The sequence below is a fragment of the Mus caroli genome, chromosome 11 (genome assembly GCF_900094665.2).
Source record: "Mus caroli chromosome 11, CAROLI_EIJ_v1.1, whole genome shotgun sequence".
NCBI classification, from domain to species: domain Eukaryota; kingdom Metazoa; phylum Chordata; class Mammalia; order Rodentia; family Muridae; genus Mus; species Mus caroli.
Genome location: NC_034580.1, coordinates 94,573,097 through 94,592,398, shown reverse-complemented (window position 1 = coordinate 94,592,398; position 19,302 = coordinate 94,573,097). Strand labels below are relative to the sequence as shown.

The following is a 19,302-nucleotide window of genomic DNA, read 5'->3' as shown; positions in this document are numbered from 1 at the left end:
CCATCACCACCACCATCATCACCACCACCACCACCATCACCACCATCATCTTTTCTAAGTGGAAACAGCAGGGGATGTGTCACAGAGCCCTTTAGAGAAAGTTGACAGTCTGCACTCTGTTCTCCAGTGCACTGAGGGGATGAAGGGTGAGGGTGGTGGAGCCTCTGCCGCAGAGCAGGGCAGCGACCTGAGGAGACCTTTATACATCCAAACACCTGAGAGTGGGAGCAGGAGGATGCCATTTGTGGGGGAGACATGAATAGAAGAAAACTAGACTGGGAAGCCTTCCTGTCTTTCCCACAAGCATCAGTTTTGAAGATACACCGGTCAGTTTCTCAAAGCACAAAATAAATTTCCAGCACGGAAACTTTTATAAACAAGATCCCAAGTGAGTCTCAGAGCTGGGACCGGCTCGGCTCCCACTCTAATAAGGACTCAGAAGACAGAGGATGTGTCCTGCCTATACTCTCTTTTGTATTTATAAATACTCAGAACATCTTGCTTCCTTTATGTGTTTGCTTTAAGATAGGGTCTCACAAGGTGGCCCAGGCTGTCCTGTAACTCAGAGACTTGCCCTTTGCCTCAGAGTTCTGGGGCAAAAGGGAGTTAGATCTTTATCTGCCCCACTACCCTCTCTCTCTGTGTGTCTGTCTGTCTGTCTGTGTGTCTGTCTGTCTGTCTGTCTGTCTGTCTCTCTCTCTCTCTCACACACACACACACATTTGGTTTTTTTGTTTGTTTGTTTTTTTAGAAATGAGGTTTTTCTATGTAGCCTTGGTTGTTCTGGAACTTGTTCAGTAGATAAGTCTGTCCTCGAACACAGAGATCCACCTGCCTCTGCTTTCCCAGGGCGGGGATTTAAAAAGTGATCTTCCTGTGCCACCACTGCCTGGCTCCTTTTAAAATTATCATTATTTTATGTTATGTGCATGGGTGTTTTGATTCCATGTATGTCTGTGTGAGGGTGTTGGATCCTCTGGAACTGGAGTTACAGGCAGTTGTCAGCTGCTATGTGAGTGTTGGGAGTTGAACTTGGGTCCTCTGGAAGAACCACTCTCCCCTTAACCACTGAGCCATCTCTCCAGCCCTGCATATCTTTTAAAAATTACGTTTATTTACTTATTTCGTTAGGATTGGGGGCACTTTTACCACGATGTACGTGTGGAAGGCAGACGTTCTCTCTTTCCACCATGTGGCATCTGGCAGTTGAAGTCAGGTCACAAGGCTTGGCAGCAAGGGCCTTTACCTGCTGAGCCACCTTGCTGCTGTCCCTACTTGCCTTTTCAATTATTTTTATTCTATTGTGACAAATAACTCTCCGTGTTAAATAGCCACTTGCCAAACAGAAATGTGTGCTCTAGTTTTGGGGCACACACCTGGACCTGTTCATCTAAGTGGTCCTCTCACCCCACCCCTCAGGGCTGGGGGGACACAAAACAGAGCACAGGGATGAACTTAGTAAATCACCCACACGGGACACGGGGGACTGTGGCTGTGTGGGAACAGCAAAGGGAGAAAACAGACCAGCTTTGCTTTTCATCCTTCCAATCAAAGAAGTTACCCTTCTGGATGGTTGAGGTGTTAGCTCATCTCTCATTAAGTTTACATTACAAGGAGACAAGTCAGCAGAGAGCAAGCAACCCAATAGACCGGAAGGTTTCAGAAGATGCTGAGAATGTGAATGGGGAGGACGGCTAACTATGCAGCTTTTGACAGCCGGTTATGAGTTCTTGCTGTGTGGAGGAACTGACCTAGGCGAGAAGGTGGGTAAAGAGGGGGAGATTTTGATTCCTGGGGCCTGAAGTCTTGGAGATAGATTCTACTCTCTACTTATAAAAAATGGCTTAAAACATGGTGTGTGTGTGTGGTGTGTGTGTGTGTGCGCGCGCGAGTGTGTGTGTGTGTGCTGGAGAGATGACTCAGAGATTAAGAACACTGGCTGCTCTTCCAGGGTTCCTGGGTTCGAGCCCAGCACCTACATGATGGTTCACAACCATCTATACTCCAGTTCCCTCCAGGATCCAACCCTTTCTTCTTCTCTGAGGGCACGAGGCACACAAGTGGTGCACATATATACCCAGGCATGTAAGAGGGAAGAGATGATGGAGATGCCTGAGGGATCACGGTGAGAAGGTTCTGCTTGCTGCCATGGCCGATGAATGACTCTGATCCCTGGATCCTAACAGGATGGGAGGAGAAAACCAACTCTCAAAGGTTGTCCCCCTGACCTGTGACAGCATACCATGGAGTACATGCTGTTCTGTGCCCCAGTAAATGTAAATAAACAAACAAGACTGGTGACAAAGGTTTAAAGCCAGCTTTGGGCAGAGGGTGATGAGAACCCAGACGTTTAATGAGATTATAATATACAGGCCAAACCACTCCACACTCATCCTGAGTTGAGGGTTGAAAACAAAACTGAAGCAGTGGCTCTCAGCCTTCCTAACACTGCGACCCTTTGATCCAGTTCCTCATGCTGTGGTGACCCCCAACCATATAATTATTTTCATTGTAAATTCATAGCTGCAATTTTGCTCCTGTTATAAGTCGTAATGTAAATATTTGATATGAAGGATATCTGATATGCAACTCCTGTGAGTCATCTGACCTCCCACCAGGGTCGTGACTCACAGGTCAAACCACTGATTTAAAGGTTTAGGTCTTATTCTTGGGTGCCCCCTCCCTCTTCCTCTAATTTAATTTTTTTTTCACCTTCACCTTGATTTTCTACTTAACCAACGTGAAATCTATTGTCCTGTTTTGTGCTTGTATCATAGTCCCCTAGACCTTCCTTTCCTCTCCAAGCCCTCAGCCAGGGCTGGAGAACACGGGCGCTTTGGTGAGGGCAGGCAGCTTGGATGATCCTTTCAGTGTAAAGCAGACGTTCTGGATTCTAACCCTCTGAGCTCTGGGAGCATTTTCCAGCGGGCCTGAGGAACAGTGTGGGCAGTAACGTGTATGTATGGATNATGGCTGTTTCTTTACCTGGGTCAAACGACAGATTCCCTTTACAGAAAAACCAGAAGACAGCTTGTCCTAGGATTGACATAGTATTCTCCATTCATTCTTGTAAGACCAGTTTGTTTGTTTGTTTGTTTGTTTGTTTGTTTGTTTTTGAGGCACACATGGGAAGGATCAGACTAGGAAATAAATGTGGTTTTTGTTGTTTTCAAGACAAGGTTTCTCTGTGTAGCCCTGGCTGTCCTGGAATTCACTCTACAGACCAGGCTGGCCTCAAACTTAAGAGATTCACCTGCCTCTGCCTCCCACCATAACCACCGTCATCACCACCCCAAGCCTCCCCCCAACCCCTCTTAATGAAGTGACTCAAAGTAATAAGGGTTTGAATGATTCTGTATCTTCAGGATTAAAGCATCAGGAGATGGGCTTAGTGGGTGCTGAGCTGGAGGACAGAAGGAGAGAGATAGATGGTGAGGCAGAAGGAACTTGGAGACTGAGGTTGAGCCGGCATTTCAGTTGTCCCCAGCCTGGAGGCTCTGTGGTGTCTTGCAGTGTTACAGACAGAGCACAGCAAGGCTGGGAAGGCTTTAGGGCAGCAGGCAGAGAAGGTGCATTAGGAATCCCTGCTTAGCAGGTGAAGGAGGGAGAGACCAGCATAGAGGGCACAGAGGTTGTGGCGAGTGTCTGGATCCCACGTGTACTGGGGGCCTGATCTCTGGACTTCCAGGCCGCTTAGTCCCACCAGTGCTTCTGTTAGGATCAGTTCCTCCTCCCCGAGGGAGGAGAGCAGATCAGGCCGCAGGGGGAAAACACCCTCTTTATCTTGCAGGAAGTTCTGCTCCATGGTGCTCTCAACCTGCAGGGGACCAAGGTGACTGGAAATGGGGAACTGGAAAGCTTCTCCCTCCTACCAGAGCAGACTGAGTACCCTAAGGACCTAGGGAGAGGGGAAGACTTTCCTCTAGGGATAAGGCTGGGGCCTGTGAGCACAGTAGGTCTGCATGTTCCCACAGTTTCTAACTCTCCTCCTCATACCCCACCCTGCCCTGAACGCCCCCTGGCATCTGTCACTTTTTCTCACCAGCTTCAGTTGCACTGGTAGGATCTTTTTCTCCAAGGATTTTACTAGAAGCTTCTGTTGGGCTTCACTTAGCACTGGAGGGAAAAGCAGAGAAAGAAGAAAAAAAGTGTTGCTGGTAAAGAGGGAACTGCAGACTCCAAATAGTGTTTGCACACTGATCAATTAATTCATGCATCTACGCATCCATCCATCCATCCATCCATCCCACTTCCATCTGTCCACAGATAAATGCCTGCTCTATAACATACACCTTTGCTGGTCATTAACTTAAAACAAGTTATGATTTCTGACTGGGTAAAGTGACACACACCTTTAACTTCAGTATTCTGGAAGGCAGAGGTATATGGACCTTGTGAGTTCCAGGCCAGATTGTTCTACATAGTGAGTTCCAGGCCAGCCAGGGCTACATAGTGAGACCTCATCTAAAAAACAACAGCCAACCAAAATTCCAATCTTTTGATGCATTTTTGGGAGAAGTCATGTGCTTTCTGTTTGTTTTTGAGACAGAATCTCATTCTGTAGCCCAGGGTTAAGTTAGGCACTCTGTACCCAGTGTGGCCTGAGATCTACAGTGATCCTCCTGCCTCAGTTTCCTGAGTGCTGGGACTATAGGCATGAGCTACCTACCACACTGTGATAGCCATAGCTGAGGGGTTTCCTTTGGGCTTGGCATTTGACAGTAAGTCCCCTCACTGACCCAACCACAATTTTTCTTTTTGAGACAGGGTCTCACTGTGTAGCTCTGGTTGTCTTGGAACTCACTATGTAGACCCGGCTGGCCTGAAGTCACAGAGATCCTCCTGCCTCTGTCTCTCCAGTGCTAGGATTAAAGGTGTGCCTCAGTATGCCTAGCTTTCCCCTGACTTGTATGTGTGTATATGTTGTGTGTACACTTGAACATATGCACTTCTGTGTTCAAGCACACTCAGGTGCATGCCATGGTGTGTACATGGAGGGAGCAGACAGACAACTTGCAGGAGTCGGTCCTCCCCCTGTGGAATTGAATTCCCACTGTCAGGCTTGGCAGCAAGCACCTTACTCATTGAGCCATCTTTTTTTTTTTTTTTTTTTTTTTTTTTGCTTTTTCAAGACAGGGTTTCTCTGTGTAGCCCTGGCTGTCCTGGAACTCACTTTGTAGACCAGGCTGGCCTCGAACTCAGAAATCCGCCTGCCTCTGCCTCCCAAGTGCTGGGATTAAAGGCTTGTGCCACCACTGCCCAGCTCACTGAGCCATCTTATGACCCTTAAAAAAAGTAGCAAACATCACAGCTTATGTCCAAAGGACTCAGAGATTTTGTCTTTGAGTGGGAAAATGTGTCGTGCAGAGGTCAGGAGGAAATACAGGCCCAAGATCAGAAGAGTAGTGACCCTGAAATTAAAGCTGACAGGCGGGCAGCAATGCGGAAGGGATGGACTTAGCACCATGCAGAAGGATTGAAAGATGTAGCAAAAAATCAAAATAAAAATGGCCCAACTGAAACCCTAGGAAGGAAACCAATTTGGTGATGATTTTTGTCTCTCCCTCTCAAGTACCTGGATTGAACTCAGGGCCTTTTATATGTATGTATATACATACATATAATATATATACAAACACATACACACATATATACATACACACACATATATACATACACATAAACACATATATATACATACACATATATACATATATACATACACATATACACACATACATATATATATATATATATACATACACATACATATACACACATACATATATATATATACATACACATACATATACACACATACATATTACACATAAATATATAAACATATACACATACACATACATATATACATACACACATATACATACACATGTATACATATACACACACAAACATGTATACATAAATACACTATAAGCCACCTGGCATCCATCCATTCATTCATTTGGGAATCATTCACATGATTTACTCTTATAACAGAAAGAAACCCATCTGATTCACTTCTCACTCACCTGTCAGAGCCCCGAGGAAGTAGAGGATGGCGTCCATAGAGTCCTTTGACAGCATAACATCTTTGGGGAGTGCTTCTAAGGTCACTTCCTGTCCCTTGTCTAGAGCCCCTTCAAGCTGTGAGGAAAACTGGGTGACTAATACTTGCGGTAAAGGTCTAACCTAGCATTTGGCACAAGTAACCTGTGAGCCGAGGCTGACTCTCTCCCACTCCCTGTTTCTTTTGTGTGTGGTCAGGTCCTAGAAAGTGCTGGACTGGTAGGTAGGAGGCTCTTTGGTCCCTGGATTTTGAGCTCTGGAAAGTACAAGCTGTTATCCAGCAGGGGGCGCCATAGGCTTATGGGGACCCTATGGCCATCAGAGGGCGCGCCCCACTTCCGGGAACCCTGTACTGATGCTCTTATTTCAGGGATAAAGGGGCCAGTGGTAGTCCAGCAGCCGAAATGAACTTGGGCAACCTTGGGAAGGATATCTGCTATTTATTCCGCAGCCTTTGGTCACTGTGTCATTGCCAGTTCCCCTCCCCATCTGCAATGACCGCCACCACTCACAATCCCCTTCCTCCATATTCCCTGTGCTCTGGGCTCTCACCATCTGCTCAAGGTCCTGGAGCTCTTTCTTCTTTCCTAGGAGATGGCTGAGGGAAGTGAGTAGGGAGCTTCGCCCCACTGGACTCAACTTCTCCACTTCTTGAGTTTCTCGCTGAACCTCTTCCTTTAAAGTCTTGAAGTCTTCGTGCATCTCCCCTAGGGGCACAGTTAATATGTCAGGCTCCCTTCACCTGGTGCCCTCTCACCCTGAACGTTCTGGAAGCTTCGTGACCCCTTCCTCAGGACCCGGTGCCCTGCTTCCAGCTTTTATCTGACTTTTCCTCTTTCCCAAGGGGTGTGGTTATGAAGTTATGCTAAAGCCTTGTTATGAAAGATTGAGCAGAAAGGTGAACTAGACCCCTGCCTTCAACTAACAGGACAGTTAATTGCACTACCGTTACCACTACCACCCTGCATCTTGGGATTCATCCTTTATCCGTGCACACTTGACTTGTAGTTCCAACTACTCCACCCAGACATTAGGGGAAGCCTGTTTCCCCTTGTCTTGAGTTTGTGGACAAGCAATGGCTTTGACATAATGTCAAATTTGTCACAATTTGACTTAATGAAGTGGACATTGGGACTGTCTCAGAGAGCAGTGGGTCTGTATCCAAGGACTGTGGCTGTGAGCTCTAGCCTGTCTGTTTAGCAGCCCGAATCCTAAAAGTACATCTACTCTACATTGGAGGGAATGGCTTCCTGGAAGAGGCTGTAATCCCAAGACCCAGGGCTCAGCCTGTGCCTTTCCCTTCCACTCTAATGCTTCTCTCCCTACCTGTGTAGCAAAGTCTTGAAAAAATTCACAAGGCTCCTTACCAACATCAGATGCCTGGATCACTGAGAAAATAAGAGGTAAATAGAACAATAAGAACACAATCCTTTAGAATGGCAGCCATCCGTAGGGGGAATGGGAGAGCACTGCCCCTCTGAGATCCCAGATGTCTTCAGAATCCTCTTGCTCCAGTCTCGGGACTGGAGGCAGGAATGGACCAGAAGAACTGACACAATGTGAAAGGGGCACTCAGGCTGAACTGGTATCACCCAGCCTGAGTGACTCAGTACCAGCTGCCCCAGTTCCTGGCAGCAGATACATGCGGAACAGGTTGCAGCTACTGAGGCCGCTGACAGCAAAGGTCTGGGGCAGCAGATCTTGTCTATAGATCTCTCCATTCTATTGTTTTTATTGGAACTTCTTATTCTTATCCTAACTTCTTATTGGAAGTTCTGCTGTCATTGATGGACAGCTGTTTGCTGAGATCTGTCCCACTATCTTCCTGGTCAGTCCCATGGAGGAGGGAGGAAGACTAAGGTTTTGAACTTAAGTCAAGAAAGTTGTGAAACAAAATGAATACTTACATATGAACTTCCCTTCTCCTGGCTTTTCTGAAAACGCAAAAAGAACATCTGTCAGGACAAACTCTTTGCTGCCTTTCCCTAAAGCCATTGGCTAAGACAGCCTCACGGTAGCATTATGAAAACATGGAGATTCTGCGAGCACACCCACCCGTACAACTTTGGAACACACCCCATCTCCAAATCTCTCTGTTTCTGGCTGTGCTTCAGCCCCTGTCTCTTTGTTCCTTCTGGGCAGTGTTTATGTCCCATGCCTCTATCTGAGTGAGGACCCAGGAAACAGGAGCAGATGCTCTGTTGGTAGATTATAGGAGCTGCTGCTATTTTAGAGTGGGGACCTTTACCAGAGAATATCGGGGCAGGAGATGTGGGGAGCCTGTAAGCCGTGCACCTACCTCCGGGAGGGAAAGTTTGCATGTTGTCATTGCAAATGTGTGGAATGCCTATAAGGGACAAGACAAGGCATCAGGAGGTCATTGCCAGCTTCTCCACACACTTCCTTCTTCAGCCTCAAACCCAAAGCTCCTCAAATGCCCCATCTAATTCTTTACCTGACCTTCACTGTTGGAAGCTGTAAGCTCTTCCCTACAATAGCACTGCCCCCCCCATCACCAATCCAGTGGTGTTATTATGATCTGTCTTCTCCTTGGGCTTCTGGAGGTTAGAGGCTGTGCTCATTTGGCCTTTGGGTCAGTCGCCACAGCTTCCCCAGTGCCACCATAGACACCTGGAACTCATGTCTCCTTCATCTAGAGCAACCTTTGTTCTGTCGCCAGCAATGGGCAATATAAGATGCTGCTCCCCCACCCCATCCCCTCACACGGCAAGAGAGGACCAGGATGCCATTGCACAGATGCAGCCATCCTTTATCTTGAGGAGAGAACATGTTGGTCTCTGCTCACCCCACTCATCTTTGCCATTGACCATCAGTTGTCTCACTCGATAGGCCAGGACACAGCCCTTGGGGATGGTTACAGCCTCCTTGTGGTTCATGGATCCCTAGGATTACACAATGAGAGTCTGTGAATTCTCTAAGTTCCATTTTGAGGAGGGGCAGGATGCAGGTACAGGGCTAGGTCTGACAGTCTTTGAGGACACAAGCAGTTGGAAACCCTTCAGTAGGATCTCCAGTTGACTTTCTCTGTGCTCTGAACTTATGGCCCTTGAAGCCTTCCCATTCATTTCTTTTTAAAATAAACACATTTATTTATTTATTTTATATATAGGAGTACACTGTCGTTGTCTTTAGACACACCAGAAGAGGGCATCGGATCCCATTACAGATGGTTGTAAGCCACCATGTGGTTGTTGAGAATTGAACTCAGAACTTCTAGAAGAGCAGTTAACCATTAAGCCATCTATCCAGTCCCCTTCCAATTCATTTCTAGTGATCACCCCCTAACAAGCTATGCCTGCTTTTGGATTGGACAGCAGAGGAACTGGACAGACCTGCTCTAGCACCTGCCTGTGGATCATCCTGCCCCACAACTCAGGTTCCTCCTTCCTCTACACCAGCTGCCCCATTCTTATCTCATTCGGGAAGTCTTCCTCTGGCTCCCAATCCCATACCTTTCCTCTTGAACATACTCACTAGATGTATGTATAGATTATAAGAGATGCACTTATTTCTACTGGGCTTTACCTGTGTAACTCATCTATAAGTAAGGACATTCTGAAAGCAGGAAACTGCCCTCTTCCTGGGATCTTACCAGGTAGTCCAGACTGACCTTGAACCCGTGACTCTCCTGCCTCTGCCTTCTGAGTACTGGGATTACTAGTGTGCACCACCATACCAGAGAGGAGAGCAGGGCAGGGGTGAGGACAAATCCTGTATCACTGAACTTGCTCTGTGTTGTCTGTGGCCTGTGGAGACCTGGCCTACTGGGTACCACCGAGCAAAGGACAGTGCGTGTGATCTCTCTCTCTCTCTCTCTCTCTCTCTCTCTCTCTCTCTCTCTCTGTGACTGTGTGTGTCTGTGTGTGTGTCTGTGTATAGCAAACCTGTAGTCCCAGTGGGGCAAAGAAGGGGAGAGAGAAGCAGCCCTCTGCCTTGCCAGCTCGCTCCAGAGTGACTTCCTGCAGGGTTTCCACCACCTCCATCACCACATAGAGGTTCTCCCCGCGTTCCCGCATCTCCTTCAGGAATGGGTGGTCTGCTGACAGTTTCCTAAGGCAGGAGATACAGGAAGACACCACCTTCAGCATTTCCTCTTCAGGGCCACCACCTGTGCTTTGTACTATTTTATTTTGAGACAGAGACCCCGTTGTACAGCCGTGGCTGTCATGTGTAGACCAGGGCTGGCCTTGAACTCACAGAGATCCACCTGCCTTTGCCTCTCAAACACTGGGGCTAAAGGTGTGCGCCATTATGCCCCTCAGTGTCTTCTTTTTTATTTTTATTTATTTATTTATTTATTTATTTATTTATTTATTTATTTATTTATTTTTAGTGTCTTCTTTTTCAATCTGTCAATCCTAGACAGTACGGTGCCAGGGAAGGCATGAGGGCTCAGATCCGGCCACAGTGCAAACTCAGACTTCTGCTTCCTGGCAGGGCAGAAGCTTTGAGTCTGAGTTGCCTCATCTATAAAACAGAGATGACGCCAACTACCTCCCAGGGTGCTGAGATAAACTGTGCAAACAGCTGGAGGCTCATCACCTGGCATCTCCACTTCCTCCTCCCCTTTGCTTCCGTATGAAAACACATCTCTGTCCTTACAGCATCTGAATTTATTCCTGAGTTCTCCCTCAAATCACTGTCCTATTTCTGTCCTTCACCTACTGGCAAACGTCTCAAATTGGAGTGAACCATACTCATGGTTTGTGTGTTCATCACCCCATTGGAATCTCAATCTGCTGAAATCACAGTGACCCCTCCACTCACTAAACTGGGTGATCCCCCTAAATGTGGACCACACTGGATCTTCTGTCCTTCTGTGCCTTCCTGCCTTATCTTGGCTTCCAATTGCACGCTGCTTCTGCTCCTGTCTTTCTGGCTCCTAAACCATGTACGTACCACTGACTCCCTTTTCCAGCTGATTTAGAACCTTAATATTTTATGTCCTCTGAGATTTTGGTGTGTGTGTGTGTGTGTGTGTGTGTGTGTGTGTGAGAGAGAGAGAGAGAGAGAGAGAGAGAGAGGGTGTGTGTGTGTGTGATGTATATGGGTGTGCATGAGTGTGGGGAGTGTACAGAAGAAAGCATCAGATCCCCTGGAGCTGGAGTTACAGGTGCTTGTGAGCGCACTAATGTGTGATGTGAGACCTGGGAACTGAACTCGGGTCCTCTGCAAAAGCAGTAAATGCTCTTAGCCACTAAGCCGCCTCTCTGGTCCCCGAGATTCTGTTTTTATGCCTCCTCACTCTGAGCGTTCTCCAACTTCCACCCGATTCCTAGCATCTTAGTCTGGATCTTGCTGACCCCCACGCGTGCGTCTTAACCCTGAGCTCTCTGAGCTTCCAGCCCCCTTTCCTGCTATCCATTGAACAGTCTCAGGTGGTACTCCAGCTCCGTTGCGAAAGGAGCTGACAACCGTCCCCACGTAACTACCTGTCACTGGCCTTCCTGTTTGTCACCTTTAATGTCTTGTAATGACACAACCTAGGTCAAGACTCAGAGTCAGTCATCTTTAACAAATCTGTCACCCTGCAATCAGCTGCTGAGTTTAACCCAGTGCATCATCTTTGCAATAAGCCTGGTGCCCACTCCTCCCTGAATCCTGGCCACTCCTCCCTGCATCCTGGCCACGCCTCCCAGCTCTTGTCCTCATTTTATTTCATTTTATTTCTCTGATGGATAGCGGGACAGTGTGTTTCTGTCCACCTTCCTCTCTCTAATGCACTTCTTCCGTCTGGTCAAGTCAGTCACGGACACACATCAGAGCAGCATCAGGGAGTCGGGCTCTCCCTGGCGCCTACTAGTTGGGCTCCTTGTCCTGTTTCTGGCTCCCACCTGCTCTGGGTCTACCCTCCATTTGTCCCTCCTTTGCATCTGTGGGCTGACTAGTTCATGGTTCCTATCGGTGTTGAGACATCTCACCTGTATGTCTCTGTAAGGCCCTTCTCCTTTCCCTGCATGACCAACTATACCCATCATTCAAGGCTAAACCCAAGACCACTCCTGCCTCACACCCCCAGCCAAAAGAAGCCCCCTTGCAAGTCCAGCCAAATATTTGCCATGTACCTATTGCCTCTCAAATTGGGTAGCTACTCTTTTTGTTCTTGGTTTTCAAGACAGGGTTTCTCTGTGTAGCCCTGGCTGTCCAGGAGTTCACTTTGTAGACCAGGCTGGCCTCGAACTCAGAGATTCTCCTCCATCTGCCTCCCAAGGGTTGGGATAAAGGCGTGTGCCACCACTGCCCAACTGGATAATTACTCTTGGGAATTGAACTCGGGGCCTCAGGAAGAGCAGCCAGTGCTCTTAACCTCTGAGCTATCTCTCCAGCCCCGGATAATTACTCCTACATGGTAGTTTTCACCCTCCTACACCTCAAGGTTCTTGGATGTAGACATTCTAGGTACACCAGCACGTAGTAGGGTGCTTTACACGCAGTGAAAACTCTGTAAATGTTTACTGGGTGACTTGTCAAACATTCAACCTTTCCTTCCTCTTCTGGCCCCTCAAGTCCTCACCTGCTTCTTTCAACCACTACTTAATTATTTAAAAGTCAGGTCCCCTGTCAAGCCAGACTCGTGCCAGAGCCTTGTATGAACACTGGTTCTGCCACACCCCTTGTCTGCTGGGGCAGTGTTCCCTAGGTGTATGGATGGAGCCAGTCTGAAGCTTGTTTTGTGGGAGCAGAGCGCCGGACACAGTCTCTGTAAAGAACAGTTGCTACAAACTTCTGACTTTTTTCCGTTGCATTTCACAGTCTTAGGATTGAGAGAACGTTAGGACCTGTCCTCCGTTCCCATCATGCTATAGCGAAGACAACTGAGGCTCCTCACCACTGTGCTTTCTGTCCACCCCAGGGAGTATTCTCTTCGGGGATTGGTAACGGCCAGGGTGAGGGGTCTACCCTTCCACAGGTGGCTCAAAGCATCATCCACACACTGCCTAACCTCATCCTGGCAGCCCCTCAGCCTTGTCCTCTCACCTCTCCTTGTGCAAGTTCTCCAGAGCCGTGGGAGCCACGCTGAGCGTCTGTACCTCCAGTGTGCTGCTTCGTGACAGACCCGCAGTCCCCTTTACCTTCACCGTCTTTGGCACGTCCACATCTCCCTCTACTCGGGCATCCAGCATATTCTTAAAGCTAAAGTTGCCACTGTCTGTTGGATCTGTGGGAAGGAAAAGACAGAAGCAGCTGAGCTGAGAGGTACCCCCACTCATCAGCACTGCTAGAGTCATCACCAAGCACTTTGGGCTTGGTGACCCCTAACCATATCAGAGAGAAGAGCTTGAGGATCTTCCTTGTGGTCAGGATGGCTGGCCCTAGCCCCACAGCATCCTTCAGAGCCCAGCTCTGGGTGAGAGGCTGACCTGAGGGGGAGCTGCCCGGCTCCAGCACATCCAGGAGAGTGTAGTCGGTGCGCACATAGCGGGCTCCCCAGAACAGTGTGCTCTTCCTCTTCCTCAGCACCAGGCAGAAGGGATGGAAGCGTTTGAAGTCGATGAGGCTGTCTAGGGGTGTCAGATCTCCTCGAGGGTTCAGCTGTCTAGCCAGGGCCCGGGTGACATTCTCAAACATAGTCATTGTCTCTGTGGAGAAGGAGATGGACAATGTTCAGGCAGCCACTGGGGTCGTCAAGATCTGGTAAGTACTTTGTAAAGAGGTTGTCACTAGGCTTCACTCCTAGAGTAGAGGGGAGACAATTACAGCCATCTCGATGTTGGATCTGGAAGGAGCCCACGGAGTCCTTCTTTTGTGATGGACAATCCCAAGCTCTAGAGTTCACATGGCTGACACAAGATGCCAGCCTTCCCCTTTGCCAAGGGCTCTTTTCTCATTCCATGTTCATTTCTTTACAGAACAGAGCCCAGTTTGAGTCTGTCATCAGCAGGGGAAGTGAAGTGTCCTCTCACACTAAGGGACAGTTGAAACTAGGACCTGTGGACACTAGGGAAAGGAAGCAACCGCACTGGGCCCAGGAGCCTGGGCAGTCAGAGCTGGGCAGCTTCCCCAGTTGCCCTTTCCTTGGCAAGGCTATACTTGCTTGTACCCTACACTTCCCTCCCACCTACCTCCTAGCAACACGAATATAAGTGGGCAAATTTCCTAGTTCCTCTCTCCTGACCACTTTGCCTTTGTTAGTTCTGCTTACGATATATCCCCTTTCCAATAGAAAGAATTTGTATTTGTCCTATAAGAGTCAACTCAAGGGCTGGAGAGATGGCTCAGCAGTTAAGAGCACAGACTGCTCTTCCGGAGGTCCTGAGTTCAAATCCCAGCAACCACGTGGTGGCTCACAACCATCCATAATGAGATCTGAGCTACAGTGTACTTATATATAATCAATCAATCAATCAATCAATCTTTGGGCTCTGAGCAAGTAGGACTGGAGTAAGAAGAAAAAAAAAGACTCAACTCAAGTCACCTGCTCACCCCTTTACTCCTTTGGACATTTTGGTGACTCTGCCTGCATTCCCAAGGCATCTTGTATATCCACTTCTGAAACACCTGCTAATTCACCTTGCTACCATCCATCTGTTCACCTGACTGCCTCGCCTACTCAACTGCGACTTTCCTGAGGGCAGGAAATGGGCCTGAGTCACCTCTACAGCATCAGCACCAGGCACCATGTCTGGTAGAAACAAGGATAGAAAAAAGTGAGCTTAGTCCTGGGAGACATACTGTGGGGAGAGGGACCAAGAGGATGTGGGACCAGCAAGGATCACAAGTTTGGCATCTTTGGTCTCTGTCTTTGAAGTCGAGGTATCTCACCTGGGGATCCAGGAGACACACCCAGGTTTTCCTGGTGGGTGGAAAAGATCAGACACATCAGGTAGCCTCCATAGGCCTCACCTTTCTGTAGTACTTGACAGAGGCAGGGAAACAGGAGGAGCACACAGAGATGTTGGGGACATCCTGCCATCTACAATATACTTTCCAGCTCTTGTTCCTGGAAGGGTTGGGATGGCCTATGTCCCTCCAGAGACCAACTGAGTGTACCTAGAAGTACCTGCCCTTCACCAGAGTGGCACTCAAAGGGCTGCCTCTCTTCTCTCTAAGGCCTCTTATGAGTCCTACCCCCAGTGAAATGCAGGGAGACTTTATGGCCATGATAAAGGATAAAAAATCCCATGCCCATTTGGCCCCAACCTTCCTCTGGTTCCCCAGAATGTCCCCCTGCCTCCTCAGCCATCATTGATCTTACCAGGGAAGGGTGATGCTGGATCCTGTCTGGCAGCGGATGTGTGGTGAGGAACCAGAGCTTGTCCTGTCTATAGGGTGAGGGAATGACTGACTGTCCTTTATCAGGACTGGCTGTTTTATGCCTCCATGGAGGCGGGGATGTAAGTTCCCACAGACCCCGCCTCCCACAATGACCCCACCCCTTTTTGTTCCACTTCCAGGAGAACAGCATCAACCTGTTTGAAGTGCCCCGCCTCAGGCCCTGTGGAGGTGGGTAAAAAGATGCCAGGCAGGTGTCTGTGTAGCTGGGGCTGAGACAGAAAGAAGGGGGACTGAAAGTTTATGGACTTTGGGGAGGCAGTGGTAATTGGCTGTGTGCGTGTGTGTATGCCCTTATGCTTATTTATATGTGAGTGTGCATGTGAGTGTGTGTGTGTGTGTGTACTCACGCATGCGTGTAAATGTGTGCAGGGGTGATACAGGGTGGATCACTGCCCTGATGTCATTATGACCCATGTGGAAGCACCTGCCATTCAGCTGAGGCCTTGTGGAAATGATAAGTGATAAGAAATCCTGTATGTTCAGGGACTACAGGGAGCAGAGGAGCTGATAATCTGCCCTTTATCTTTGTATGCATCAGCTTGCTGATTCTTACCTCCCTATGTGTATATGAGCATTGGCTACACATGCATAGCTTGGTACCAGGATGCACAGAAGTCTGAGGAGGCAGGATAGAGAGAGCTCATTGCCTTCTATAATTTGGAAGCATCTCTAAGTATATGGAATATATGCTCACACACAGGCAGAGGTGAATCTCAGCGGTGAGATGACAGACAACCCAGGATGTATGCTGTGGGCGTTCAGCTGTCTCCCTGTAGGTCATTCAGAAATTCTCTCTCTCTCTCTCTCCCTCTCTCCCTCTCTCTCTCTCTCTCTCTCTCTCTCTCTCTCTCTCTCTCTCTCTCTCTCTCTCGTATGTGAGTTCACTGCCGCTCTCTTCAGACATACCAGAAGAGGACTACATATTCCATTACTGATGGTTTCGAGCTACCATGTGGTTGCTGGGATTTGAACTCACGACCTCTGGAGGAGCAGTCAGTGCTCTTAACCTCTGAGCCATCTCTCCATCCCCCATTATCTTATTAAAGTGGCTCCTTGGAAATCACTTAAAAGAGGATTTGACACACACAGGCAGGTCTCTAGATTACAATTTATGTGATTTACTGCAAGGCCATATGAAGAAGCAGTTTCCTGGAGATTTCCTTAGGGACTGGTAGGAGTGAGGAAAGAGTCTCACACTCTGCAAAAGCACCTTTAAAACTTTATTACTCTACTTTCTCAGAATCCTTCCACACTTTGTTCTGCCTCTCTGGTCTCCATCCCTCACCCCCTTTCTTTCCTCCATTCCCTTCCACTTCACACCTGGCACAGCTATCAGCCTCTTAGACAGACAGCTCTAGCTCCTGTTTGCTGTCAGGTGCCCATCCCCCTTAGGAAGGATGGAGCTGGGTTCTTGGGTGTATGGGATGGTTTTGTTATATGACTGTACAAGTGCAGAAGTGTGGTATTTGTGTTATACAAATCTGTTTTCCCTCCCCCCCTCACTTTCTGTCTCTGTTTCTTTAAACCACTACACTGTAGGGCATCTGAAATCTTGTATATAGTCCAGAGGTTGTGCAAACACCTTAATCAGCTCTGCAAAGGTGGCCAAACCAACCATTACCTCCGTCAGACATTTGGGAGTCTCTTCCTAGAGTGTACCTTCCTCTGGTGTGTGGTGACCAAGGTTTCTTGTCTCATTCGTCTTTGAAAGATCTGTGGAGCAGCAGCTGAGCACAGTCACACGGGCTGTCTGTTTTTCCTGAAAGCCCCCAAGTCTTCAAATCAGTTCTTTCCTCTGACCTGGCATCAGCTTCTTTTGTTTCTCTTGGCGTCCTTCCTCCATGCAGATCTCTCTCCAGCCTGATGTCATTCTGCTTGTCCTGCCTCCACCTCATTTCTGTCTTATTGCCCCATTTCCCCAACCTGACTAATGGGATTCCAAGCACTGGGCTTAGAGGGCTCAAAGAAGGAAGGAGGAGGAAATGAGACTATGTTTAGGTGTGTCCCTGGGCTGTTGGCCTTCACATGCAGATGCCCTGGCCTTTTTACATCCCAGAACTCCTCGGCGGAGTTTACTTATTATCAGAGCTGGTGTGTGTATGTGTGCGCATGCACGTGTGAGTGTGTGTGAGTGTGTGTGAGTGTGTGTGAGTGAGTGTGAGTGTTGTGAATAGTTACAGGAGTCATGATGCACTTGTGAGTGTCAGGACAACTTCAGAGTCAAGTATCTCCTTCCACCTTTATGTTGGATCCAGAAAGTGAACTCAGGTCATCTGGGCCATTCTTATGATCAGGGGGATACAGGTAAGAATTAAAATTGTAAGAAAAAATATTAATTTGTATAATCTGTGAGAAGTCTTTGTGTGTGTGTGTTTTGAATCTATGTAGCCAAGGATGACCTTGAACATACAATTCTTTTGCCTCTGTCTTTTGAATTTTGGGGTTGCATTTGAGTTGGCTACAGCTGGCTCTGTAAGAACTTTTTTTAAAAAAAGATTTATTTATTTTATGTATATGAGTACACTGTAGCTGTCCTCAGACACACCAGAAGACGGCGTCAGATCCCAGCACCGGTGGTTGTAAGCAACCATGTGGCCACTGGGATCGGAACTCAGGACCATCAGAAGGGCAGCCAGCACTCCTACCCACTGAGCCACCTCGCCAGCCCCGTGTAAGAACTTTTAAATTCTTATTTTTCATTTATCTTCATTTTATGTGTGTGAGTGTTTACTTGCATGTATTTAAGTGTGACAAGAAGACAGTGTCAGAGCCCCTGCATCTATAGTTATAGGTAGTTAGATGCCACCATGTGGATGCTAGGAACTAAACCTTGGTCCTCTTCAGATATTTTGTTTGTTGTTTATATTTTATGTATATGCGTACACTGTCCCTGTCTTTAGACACACAAGAAGAGGGCATCAGATCCAATTACAGATGGTTGTGAGTCACCATGTGGTTGCTGGGAATTGAACTCAGGACCTCTGGAAGAGCAGCAGTCAGTGCTCTTAACCGCTGAGCCATCTCTCCAGCTCTTATTTATTTTGTTTGTTAGCTTTCCAAGGCAGGGTTTCTCTGTGTAGCCCTGGCTGTGCTGGAACTCACTCTGTAGAGAGGACTGGCCTTGGCTTTAACTATATATATGTCTGCAGGTGTGTGTAGGTGCCTATGTAGGACAGGAGTGTGGAGTCCCCTGGAGCTGGAGTTAGATAGGTAGTAAGCAGTCTAACATGAACTGAGCCATCATCCTGCTCCTGTAAGAATTCCTGATGTCAGGCTAGAGACCCGAGGGAGGGATAGGAAGATAAAATAAAATCCAAACAAACCCAGAAAACGTTTGAAGTCAATTAAAGTGACTTAACTCTAAACTGAAAAATATTGTGGGTCTGGTGCCACAGTTGGTTGTAGGTTTTGATCTTTATCTCCCCCTGGTGGTCAGTCTATGTAAGTGCTAGCAGATGCTCATCCCTGATTCTCTCTGTATGCAAATGTGTGTGTGTGTGTGTGTGTGTGTATCTATGCGTGTACACATAGAACATGGAAATGAGAAAAGGAGGAAGAACCCAGTTTCATGCTCTTTAGCAATCTTAATGCCTCTTTATGTCACAGAGCTCTCTGAGAACCGAAGCAGACGCCAAGACAAAGCTGTCTTTCCTTAACTTGCTTTCCTTTTATTGCTGCTGTCTTTTCCCTTTGGAAGGGGTCAGTAGAAGGAAAGGAAGGCAGACAGAGAGAGTCTGCATGGGACTCGCTGATCCTGGCAAGAATGGGGAACTCTGGTGTCTGGAAGTCAGGGGACCGAGGAGGTTCTGAAATGCAGGAGACAGAGCAGGGTGTGCTGCGGGGTTGCTGGGCAGCTGAGGGCAGCTGAGGGCAGGCACTCCTCACTCAGACACATTCCCAGACTCTCTTTCTTTTTTTTTTTCTTTTTTTTTTTTT

At 47.9% G+C, this 19,302-nt stretch overlaps 1 protein-coding gene across 2 annotated transcripts; it reads right to left on the bottom strand.

The window, feature by feature from the left end:
• Nucleotides 1–2,343: 2,343 nt before the first annotated feature.
• Nucleotides 2,344–15,374, bottom strand: LOC110305908 (gasdermin-A). 2 transcript variants are annotated; one of them, XM_021178069.1, is made up of 12 exons: nucleotides 15,287–15,374; nucleotides 13,452–13,670; nucleotides 13,069–13,249; nucleotides 9,975–10,140; nucleotides 8,876–8,972; nucleotides 8,369–8,416; nucleotides 7,977–8,003; nucleotides 7,437–7,457; nucleotides 6,622–6,776; nucleotides 6,033–6,147; nucleotides 4,043–4,116; nucleotides 2,344–3,817 (listed from the first exon to the last, which is right to left on the bottom strand). In XM_021178069.1, the coding sequence occupies exons 2-12, from the start codon at nucleotides 13,663–13,665 to the stop codon at nucleotides 3,575–3,577; spliced, it is 1,341 nt and encodes a 446-aa protein (XP_021033728.1). In that variant the 5' UTR covers nucleotides 13,666–13,670; nucleotides 15,287–15,374; the 3' UTR covers nucleotides 2,344–3,574. The 2 variants fall into 2 exon arrangements, with proteins under 2 accessions (XP_021033728.1, XP_021033727.1); XM_021178068.2 differs by lacking the exons at nucleotides 7,437–7,457; nucleotides 15,287–15,374 and having other exon boundaries at nucleotides 3,552–3,817; nucleotides 8,318–8,416; nucleotides 13,452–13,665.
• Nucleotides 15,375–19,302: the final 3,928 nt, after the last annotated feature.

What these genes read in the sequence shown, in the direction of transcription:
- LOC110305908 (XM_021178068.2), bottom strand. Translation starts at nt 13,665, where the DNA reads ATGACTATGTTTGAGAATGTCACCCGGGCCCTGGCTAGACAGCTGAAC. An exon ending in AGGAGAAGGGAAGTTCATAT is followed by an intron (nt 6,777 to 7,976) that starts GTAAGTATTCAT and finishes CTGTGCCCCTAG; the next exon opens with GGGAGATGCACGAAGACTTC. An exon ending in CTTCCTCGGGGCTCTGACAG is followed by an intron (nt 4,117 to 6,032) that starts GTGAGTGAGAAG and finishes TTTTCCCTCCAG; the next exon opens with TGCTAAGTGAAGCCCAACAG.